This window comes from Furipterus horrens, unplaced genomic scaffold (genome assembly GCF_987537825.1).
Source record: "Furipterus horrens unplaced genomic scaffold, mFurHor1.1.pri manual_scaffold_2, whole genome shotgun sequence".
Taxonomy (NCBI): Eukaryota; Metazoa; Chordata; class Mammalia; order Chiroptera; family Furipteridae; genus Furipterus; species Furipterus horrens.
Genome location: NW_028327172.1, coordinates 10867848 through 10879171, shown reverse-complemented (window position 1 = coordinate 10879171; position 11324 = coordinate 10867848). Strand labels below are relative to the sequence as shown.

Below are 11324 nucleotides of genomic sequence, written 5' to 3'. Positions count from 1 at the left end.
CAAACTATAATACAAAGCCACTGTAATAAAAAAAGTCTGGTACTGGCATAAGAACAGATGCATAGGTGAATAGAACAGAATAGAGAGCCCAGAAATAAACCCAGGTCTCCAGGGTCAATTAATATTTGACAAAGGGGGCAGGAGCATACAGTGGAGTGAAAATAACCTCTTCAATAAATGGCGCTGGGAGATCTGGTCAGGGACATATAAAAAAGTGAAACTCGACTGCCAGCTTACACCATACACCAGAATAAACTCAAGTTGACACCTTTCTAATAAATCAAGTAATTGATATTGAGATGATTTTTTGTTAAGATATGGCAGTTTCTTAAATAAATACATATGTTGTTTTCCAATTTTAATAATAAATGTCGTCGTCGTCGGCAGCCGTCCGTCTCGAGAGACGATGGTGTAGCTTCTTAAAAGTCTATCTGCACCGCCGAGAATGGCTGTGCAGTCCGACTCGGGAGTGACACGGTATCTGTCTCCTCCCGTGTTGAATCGACATCTTGCGATGACGCTGGAGTGTCCTCTCCAGTGAAGCTGAAGCTACAGAGCCTGGGCGGGGTGATATGGAGGGTCTGCTGTTGCCCATGCAGCAGACCCCCCCTCTCTTCGCAGCTGAAGGGTCCAAGGGAAAGACGGAGTCAATACAGCTTGGCTTCAGGTGCGCCGCAGGAGTTGCCGGTGTTGACTACAACGTCAAACCGCCTTAGGGACTCGGCTCCGGATTTTCTGTCGGGGTTTACTCCCTTAGCCTTTCCCCTGAAGAGGTATGCCGCAAGGCAGCGGAGGTTTTTTGGAGTCAGAGTTTTCCTTCTCTAATAATAAATGTAAGCATTGAGTAATATGCCCAAATTTGAAAAAGTAAAACAAAATGTACTATTGTAAGAAAATCAATTGTTTTCATAAAAATGAAATCTATAATACAATGTTAAATTTAAAAAGGATAGTGATATAACTATATAATACTTATTGTATAAGTTTTATATCAAGATACACAGTAATAAATATATATGTATGCAGAGTGGGAAAACCAGAAATACAACCAGAATTAAGAGTAGTTTTCTTTGAATTGTTGCCCAATAGCTGATTTTTCTTTTGCACATTTCTGTATTTTACAGGTATTTAAAGACAAAATATTTTAAACATGGTTTAATGCTTTGAAAAGATTGATAGGTCAAAGTTAATGATGAAATTATTCTCCAATCTTTAGAAGAAATTATATACAACCAAAATATCACATGAGACATTACTTCACCTAATTGTTCTACCTGTGGCCTCCAAGGCAATACTTCAATGATATTCTCCAGGGCTAATGTCCCTAAGGTCTTGGTAGCATATATGTGTAACACAGTTTGGTGTTAGGATTCAGCTTTTTGGTCTCTCTTTCTCTTATCTGTAAGTTTATTTATAATAGATTAGAGAAAAAAGTCATTTTTCTTAAATATTGCAATATATTGTATACTCCTATTAATATTTTTACAGGTTTATTACTATATATTCTTTTGAAAGTTGAAATTTCAGTGGAAACTTTTTTGGAGTCCATTCATTTTAGCAAAGACGCTTTAGTAAATGAGTAAGTCAAACTGTTCCGCATTCAGGTGAGTTGATGCAATCTTATTTTATTTCACTTTAGAAGGAAAATAATATATACCAGTAATCTTTGCAGGAGGCAAACATGTCAGTCTAACTGCCTGGATGCTTACTTAGTCAATTGCAAGTATTTGAATATTCACTGACTTATATCACTAGGAACGTTTCAGTTCTTGTTGACCACAATATTCTTATCCTTCTCTTTATATAGACAAACTTTAATTTTAATAATAAAAAGAATGATATGTTATAGTATGTCATTTGTCATTGTATATATTGTTCCTCAAAATAATTCTCCAGAGGGAAAAAGTTGAAGGCGAGGCCCATATTTTATAATTTCATAGTTTCCAAAATGCTTATTATGGTGCAGAGCAAAGGGTGGCGTGCGATGAGAAAGCCACTCCTGGGGAGACATCACCGGACAGGAGGGACGGAGCGTGCACAACACCTGGAGCTCTCAGTCGGCTGGACATGGTTGGCACTTTGTGCACCTAAACAGGGGCCCGTGAACTTTGGCTCCAAGTCAGAAGGCAAGGGGTAGCATGAAAAGCTCCACATTTGGAAATGATATGTGTGTAGGTAAGAATGAAATGAATATATATCAGAAATTACATTTATATTCTTTAAATTTATTGAGGTAATGTTGATTAATAAAATGACATAGGTTTCAAGTGTACAATTCTATGAAACATCGTCTGTATATTGCATTGTGTGCCCACCACCCAAAGTCAAGTCATTTTCCTTCATTATATATTTGACCACCTTTGTCCTTTGTTGTCCCCACCCCCTTCTCCTTAGGTAATTACCATACTGCTGTCTGTGTCTGTGAGTTTTTTATTTGTTTGTTTGTTTTTGTTTGTTCGTTCCTTTATTGCTTTCAGCTTTATACCCCACATATGAGTGAAATCATATGGTTCTTGACTTTTTCTATCTGACTTATTTTGCTTAGCGTGATATTCTCAAGGCCCATCGATTTTGTCTCAAATGGCAGTATTTCATCTTTTCTGATGTCTGAGTAGTATTCTACTGTGTATATGCACCACATCTTCTTTATCCAACCATCCACCAAAGGACATTTTGGTATATTTATCTTTGATGTTGATCATTTTCCTTTCAACCAGGGATGCTCAGACATTGTTAAAACAGCCATAAAGAACAAATACAGATTTTGAAAAGTAAGCAAAAATGTGATCAGTTATGAAATTTGCATTCAATGAGTTTTATGTGAAGTTGAAAAACACATTCAGGAAATTATAATAAATGTGGTGGAAGATAAAACCACAAGGATAAAATCAAAGGAATTTAAAGAAACAATTGAAGAAAAAAAGGTACAGAGAGAGGTGAACGGTATTGCTATATATTCAGAAAACCTTTAACTGCTATGTATGATCGTGGAGGATAAAGGCATAACAACTGGGTGAAGATGATGAAATGTTTAACTTCAGCTCATAACAAGACCTAGAATTTTAAATTTTATGTGGAATGAGTTTCCCTTTATGCCTAGTGCTATTTTATGTTTTAGTAAGTAGTCAGGAAGTGGCTTTGAGGATAATTGTTTATAATAGTAGAAAAAGACACTTGAGGCATTTTGGAGCAGCCCAAGACATTAAAAAATAAATAAGTGCATCCTTTTTTCCCCCTACACATCCTTAAGATTAGGTCCCATGGGATTTCTCTATGATGATTTGTTTTGTAGGACTCCAGATATGTGTCTCAGTGCATTGTGAGTTTACAGAGTGGTCCCGATTTAATAGGCAAGTCTAACTTCTTTAGTATTTTTGTAAGCTTTTAACCCAGTACAAGTGTATTATATTCCCAGAGTTTACTCACTCACATAATCACATATTCATTTCTTTAGTAAATGTGATTGAGTACCTACTCTATCTTATTGTCCCATCTTTGGTTTTGAGAATTTTGTTTTATTGTGAAACAGACAATAATAACATAGTAAATGAGAAAAATAAGTACAAATATGTATTAAGTTACAGATGTGAATAAATTTGGTATTTCTGAGGCTTATGGTTATCGATAAAGACATAAGAGTATGACAATGGTTATGATGAATGAGTCAAGTGGAGGTAAAATTATTGGAAGAGTTCATGAAACTTAACGAAGACAAAATTGTAAGGATTATCTTTATGACTATCAAAACTTCTCAATGACTAACCCAATAAAAACCACACTGTAATACCTAAGGGACAGTGTCCCATGTTTAAAGAGTTTGAGGTAGACTAAGTAGATCATCTGATGGTGATGTCGTAGAAAGATCTCCAGCATAATACAAATAAGATAAAAATATGTTTCTATACAAGTCCCTATAAATATCAGATAGTACAGTACACCAAAAAACAGTAACAGATTTTTACAATTTTCAATAATTAGGTAAGTATGGCTGATCAACTGCATTATTCTTCTTCAGGAAATATCTAAAATGTGGGGAGATAAAAGTGTGGCCGACTATAAGAAGGTTTCTAGAAAGAGAAATTCAAAAATAGCTATAGCCACAATAGTAAAAAAGAAAATAAAATGAAAAATTGTAACTTGACCGTGTTGCTGGGTCATTAATTTCCTGTTGAGTTCTAATTTCTCTTTGTTAAACCAGTTAGGTAGGAAAGAGATGATTGAAACTTATGATATGTATTTCCTCCAAGACAAGCATTTCTACTAAATTTGTATTTGCAAAAACCTAGACTGGTCCTTTTCATGATGTTAACTGTCTCTGAGGATACTGAGTCTTAATCATTTAGAATATAATGGAACCAACTCTATTTTTGTTTTTCCTTCTTTTATTATTCTATCTACACAAATTTTAAATTTACTCTAGAATATTGGTATTAGTAAATTCCAGCTTTTGAAATATCATAACAAATAAATTAAAGCTAGTGCTTTCCACAACACTATGTATGCCCATTATGTCTTTCAACATTTGCTCCTTTTAACCTGCCTTATCCAAATTTTGCTTCTCATTTCTCTGAAGAGAGTTTCCTCTTTTGTCCACAGGAACCAAGAAAATCAGAGTGATGAAATCACCTTCATCCTCTTGGGTTTCTCAGAGTATCCAGAACTCCAGGTGCCTCTGTTCCTATTGTTCTTTACCATCTACACAGTCACTGTGCTGGGGAACCTGGGTATGATCATGACCATTAAGATCAACCCCAAACTCCACACCCCCATGTACTTTTTTCTCAGCCACTTGTCCTTTGTTGACTTCTGTTACTCTACGGTAGTTACACCCAAACTATTAGAAAACTTGGTTGTGGAAGACAGGACCATCTCCTTCACAGGATGCATCATGCAGTTCTTCTTGGCCTGCATATTTGTGGTGACAGAAACTTTCATGTTGGCAGTGATGGCCTATGACCGATTTGTGGCAGTGTGTAACCCTCTTCTCTATACGGTAGTCATGTCTCCGAAACTTTGTTCCCTGTTGGTGGGTGCATCTTACTCTTGGGGTATTGCTTGTTCCCTGACCCTTACCTATATTCTATTGGAATTATCCTTCAGAGGAAACAATATCATAAATAATTTTGTCTGTGAGTATGCTGCCATTGCCTCTGTGTCTTGTTCTGACCTTTACATTAGCCAGAAGGCCATATTAGGCTCTGCCACATTCAATGAAATAAGCAGCCTGGTGATCATTCTTACTTCCTATGTTTTTATTTTTATCACTGTCATGAAGATGCCTTCAACTGGGGGGCGCCACAAAGCCTTCTCCACGTGTGCCTCCCACTTGTCTGCCATTACTATCTTCCATGGGACCATTCTTTTTCTCTACTGTGTTCCTAACTCCAAAAGCTCGTGGCTCATGGTCAAGGTGGCCTCTGTCTTTTACACAGTGGTCATCCCCATGCTGAACCCACTGATCTACAGCCTCAGGAACAAAGATGTGAAGGAGACGATCAAGAAATTAATCAATACTAAATTGTTCTGTGATAAAATATAAAGCTAGAGTATTGTTTCTTTTTGAGAGTATTGGTAGGAGCTATTCGCTAGCAAATCAATACATGAATCTGTGGTAACCTTGCAATTGATAGTTCAATATTTGTTCACTCTAATGTTTAGTAAAATAATTAAAAAATTATAGATTCAAAATTGGAATATAAAGTTTTTGATAATATTTATGACCAAGTGATTGCCCAGGTCAAATTCCAGTTCAGTTTAAGGCATGTGAAGTGTAAGATTTTTGAGGTGATTTGGAGTCATAGCCTAAAATGTAATAATTTTATAATTTATAGATTATTTTGGATGTCAACATGCATATTGCATGATCTCTGATTAAATATATTATGATTTTTTTGTTTCCAATATTATTTCTTTTAATTTTTCTTTTTGCTTTGGTTAACTTCAGTGGTAGGAACCTCACTGTAGTGTTGAATAAACAGTAAAAATGGGCATCCTTGACTTCCTGATATCACAAAAAATTGAATATTTTATATTTGAAATGTTGTTTCCTGTACATCTTTATAGATTGCTTTATCCCAAGCTTAGAAAAGTTATCTTCTTGATTTTTTTTTTTTGGTAAGTGTTAAATTAAGCTACCCCTTTTTCATTTTACTCTTTAACATTTTAATGTGACAACTTAAATTTTTTAGATTCTCTAATATCAAACCAATTTTTTTGTGAGGAAAGTAACTTAAATGTCATGTTATAGAACTTTTCATTAGTTGATTAGATTAGTGTGGCAATGTTTTATTTGGAATTTTAAGCTCTAAGTTTGTAAGTGAAATGCTTCTGTAATTTTATGTTATTGTACCGTGTTACTGTGTTTGTTAATTCTTGGCATCAGAATTAGACTAGCCATTACTCCATCATGCTAAAGAGATTTGAAAGGCTATTCCAATGTTCCAGGCACACTATTTGAATTTCTGAACCCTAGATGAGTTTTTCTTCACCACTGTCTTTCAAGAGACACCCCAGGGCAGAACTGTAGTGTGACAACTGTCCACTTAATGTGTAGTGACAGCATATCATGCTGAATAATCTGAAAATAAGGCCCAATGCTTTTTTCCATATTCAGGTTGTCATAAAAAAAGCCTCATGTGGCCAAAAATTCCAAATTTTGAAGGACAAAGCCATACAACAAGAGCATGACCCATGGGCACCTGACCCACTTACTCATTCAATTTATTTGTGTCTTCAGAAACAGGAGTGCTGTTGACAGCTGTGCATGCCTACTGTTATGGGTTGGTGGGACAGACAGCACCCAGCTCAGGAAGTGGAGGTTGCATAGTAACATGGTAGTATATGGTCACTCATTCAGTCTCGTTTAAGGTCCATTAAAAAGTCGGAAGCTGTTTCTCAAAAGGCGAAGAGTTATCTGCAGAAGAAGTTAGTGCTTTCTTTTAAAATCTGGTGGTCTAATCTGTAATTTCCTAGAGGGACTCATCCAAAGTTCTGAACAATCCTCATCTGTGAATACACTTCCAAGACAATCATATATGCAGGGTTGCTTGTCCCAAATAACACAGCAGCTGGCATGGCAGACTGGACTGGGCTTGTTGGAATTTTCTCTTGTTTGAGGACCCCACAAAAAAATGGACAATATTTTGAGTAACTTTGTAAAGAGGTTGGAGTATCTTACCTAAAATTGGTGTGTGCTGGCAACCAAATCAAAAGGGGCCCACTGAGTTTTGGTGTAGAGGAGACATTAGTTTCATTAATTCCAGAGGGCACTTAGGTTGTGCACCAACAAAGGCTGGTAGTCCATTGCAAGTTGTAATTTTTCTATGTCATTTTGAAGAAATTTAAGTCATTAAAATGCATTTGCCTTAATTATCCATTTTGATGTTTGTGAGAAATAAATTGTTAATGAGTCTCCAGAGTTTGAGTCCCCAGGGCTACAGAGTTAGATGTAAGAACCTTGGGGCCCCCATTGCACTCAGCTTACAAGAAACAGGGTGGTGGTGAACTGTTTCTCCGTAGCAGGTAAGCTTATTTAGGTTTTTATGAAACCGAACATATTTTCTAAATGTGATAACTAGGCTTTTCCTTTATTTTTCTTTTGAAATTAGATCACTGTAAATGTTATCCAATTCTGAGTCCAATTATATTAAAGAGAAAGTTAACGCTCATGGAAATATTTGGCTTCAAGTCCATTGACAACCGTTTCACAACGAACAGAATAAACTTTCCATCTGGAAAAAGATACTCATTCATATCCTCTTTATATGCACCTTATACTGGTATATAAACTTTAACAAGCAAGGGTGTTACTTCGTTCTGAGAGAACTCCGCATGATAAATCTGGAGACCCTAAAGATTTTAATTGATTTATATATACAGGCAAAATATAGTAGTAATATATGCTCTTTTTTGAGGCAAATATTTTACATTTTTTCACAGACCCATTATGCATATATATATGCAAACATATCAGTTATGTGCATATTATTCTACTAGCTAGTGTGAATATACACACTATAATATGATAAATATTTTTTATGGAAACACAAGTTGCGATGGAAATGCAAAGATGTTTTAGAGGCTCAGCTTCGTTGGTTTGTTACAATCCATGGCAGCGATCTGAATGAGACATATTCTGGATGGAAGAAACTAGGACCCAAACTCTTCTTCTCCTTTTGTTTGGTCTACCATAGAAATTCATGACATGTTTGTTGCTTATCACCATAAACTTCTTTGACAGAAACAACTCTCTTTCCCCATCCCTCCCTTTGAATATATTACAGTGATGGTGGCAAGAAATATGAGTGTGGAGGCAATGTTTATCCTCTTGGGTTTCACAGATTACCCAGAACTTCAGATCCCTCTCTTCCTCGTGTTTCTGATCATGTACGTTATCACTGTGGTAGGCAATCTGGGAATGATTGTAATCATCAAGATTAACCCCAGGCTTCACACCCCCATGTACTTCTTCCTTAGTCACCTTGCTTTTGTTGATTTTTGTTACTCTTCCATCGTTACTCCCAAGCTGCTAGAGAACTTGGTTGTGGCTGATAAAAGCATCTTCTACGCTAGCTGCATGTTGCAGTACTTCCTGTCCTGCACAGCGGTGGTGACCGAGTCCTTCTTGCTGGCGGTGATGGCCTATGACCGCTTTGTGGCCATCTGCAATCCTCTGCTCTACACAGTGGCCATGTCGCCGAGGCTCTGTGGCCTGCTGGTGGCTGGGTCATATCTCTGGGGTATGTTTGGCCCCTTGGTACTCCTTTGCTATGCTCTCCAGCTAAACTTTTTTGGATATAATGTGATTAACCACTTTTTCTGTGAATATACTGCTCTCATTGCTGTCTCGAGCTCCGATATACATATTCCCCACCTGCTGCTCTTTGGTTTTGCCACCTTCAATGAGGTGAGCACATTACTGATCATTCTCCCTTCATATGTTTTTATTTTTGTGACTGTACTAAACATCCGTTCTGCCAGTGGTCGCCGCAAAGTCTTTTCCACCTGTGCCTCCCACCTGACAGCCATCACCATCTTCCATGGGACCATCCTTTTCCTCTACTGTGTGCCCAACTCCAAAAACTCTCGGCAAACCGTCAAAGTGGCCTCTGTCTTTTACACAGTGGTCAACCCCATGCTGAACCCTCTGATCTACAGCCTGAGGAATAAAGACGTGAAGGATGTCTTCTGGAAATTCATAGACACAAAAGTCCCATCTCACTGAACCAACCTCCAAGGATATTTTCAATCCCAAAGAACAACAGGAGCAGAGCTTAAAATACTTCTAAAATCTATGGCGTATATTTGCATGAGATTTTTAGGGATGGCTGTGATGTTAGCATATTGTGACTTGGTTAGCTCAAATCCCTTGAAAATGCCAAAGAAGTTAATTCTGCGATAAAGTGCACAATTTTTTGAGCTGTAAAGCATTTATTTATTCAAATTCTGTAAAAAAAAAAAAACACATAAAAATACTACAAAACACAGCAGGTGGTTCATGTGGGGAACAAAATTACTGTGAGGATGATCTTTACTCACCTTAGTAAAGACCTTTCTATTTTGTTACTGAATGCGACCATGGATGCCTTGCCTTTAAATGTATTTATGCTGTGTGTCACTGAAGCATTGTGTCTTTTGTTGGGAGATACAGATGGATATGCTGTGTGATAAAAGGAGGAATAAGTCTTTGCTGACACCTTCCTTCTTTGGGGTCTGTGAATTCCATGAATGGACAGTCAGCTTATGTTGAGAAGGACATTGGCTAAGGATGCTTATACTTGTTGTGTATATGATAATGCAGAAGTCCATGAAATGATCTAAAATGACTGAACTAATTGATTTAAGACAGGAACTTACTGTTGACTCCAAATCTAGATTCCTTTTCACTATAATACCTCTGAAGCTATTAGTGTGAGATGTCACAGAAGTTAATTTTGTCATTTAGAAATGACAATCACTGGAGTCACTTCAATATTCCTAGATTAGGCTTGGATATGATTTCTCAAAAGGCTGCATGCCAAGTCTTAGCAGGTCTGGAAATTTCTATAAGCATTATCTAGTCTAGTTCATATATATTAGGATCAGGGTGAAAGTAATATACATTTTATCTGGGAATGTTGAGGAATCATTTCAAAATTGCTGTTCTAATGTTTTTATGAGTGACTAACAAGCACAAATATCCAGTAACAAACACCTTAAAAATCAAAGCAAATTATAGTAAGAAGTCTATCCCTATAGAATTTAAAATGAATTATAGACACTATTATATAACAGTGTCATATTGGAACAAATACATGGCCATGTGAGAAAAAGATAAACTTAAATCTCTTTTATTTCACATGCCAGAAGAGATTCCTAAAATCAGGTTTTAATTTTAGATTATATGACTATACAAAGCTTTTTGGAAAAACAACAGAAGAAATTAAAATGACAAATAAAAAGCACTGCTCATATCACACATAGTAAAGGAGAAAATGACAATTTTATAGAGAAATAGGTATAAGATATAATTAGTTTATAAAAAAGAATACAAACAATCCCTTAAACATATGAATAGTTATTCAACTTGACTCATAATAATAAACATACAAATGAAAACTGCCTTTAGCTATCATTTCTCACCTACGCAAATGCAATAAATCCAAAAGTTTAATCACATGTCCTGTAAATTAATCTTCAGGGAAACATATTTTTTATACATTGAGGCAGGAAGGTAACATATTACATGTGATTTGAAGTACTAGTAACATTACATATAAATTTACCCTCTTTCAAAGCACTCACAGTTCTAGAAATCTGCTCCAAAGATAGAGTATCAAAATATAAATAACATTCACAAGCATTGTTTATAATAAAGACAGACTGAATAAAATCCAATAGCAAGGTGATTCAATGAACTATTAGTCACAGTAAAGAAATATACAGCTGTGAAGATGGGAAGAAAGCTTCTGTATATTGCTATGTGATACCCTCCAGAATTTATTAATAAATGAATAAAAATAAAAAAGTAGAAAAAAAAATTTTTTTTTTTTTCATTTTCACCAGTAACTTTATTGATTTGGATATTTTGAGTATGTCGCCTATCTCCTGCTGGTATAATGTTGATTGTTCTCAGTTAATGTCTTGATTTGCTGCTAGCAACTTCAGCTGGTTTACCTGACTAGTGCATGTCCAGAGAGAAATCTCCAGCACGAAACTTCACAAACCACTTTTGATATGCTCAGTCACAGCACCTTCTCCATACACTGCACAAATCTTTTTTTGCATTTCAGTTGTATTTTTACCTTTCTTGAAATAAAAAGCATAATATGCTGAAAATTATATTT

At 36.0% G+C, this 11324-nt stretch overlaps 2 protein-coding genes across 2 annotated transcripts; both read left to right on the top strand.

Annotated features, from left to right (window-relative positions):
• The first annotated feature begins 4495 nt into the window (after window positions 1-4495).
• Window positions 4496-5539, top strand: LOC150017844 (olfactory receptor 5D3-like). The gene has a single exon (XM_090267255.1). It carries the CDS (start codon window positions 4496-4498, stop codon window positions 5537-5539), a length of 1044 nt encoding a protein of 347 aa, XP_090123381.1.
• A 2745-nt stretch (window positions 5540-8284) lies between these two features.
• On the top strand, window positions 8285-9223 carry OR5D14 (olfactory receptor family 5 subfamily D member 14). Its single transcript, XM_090267559.1, has one exon. The coding sequence runs from the start codon at window positions 8285-8287 to the stop codon at window positions 9221-9223; it is 939 nt and encodes a 312-aa protein (XP_090123685.1).
• The last annotated feature ends 2101 nt before the right edge of the window (window positions 9224-11324 follow it).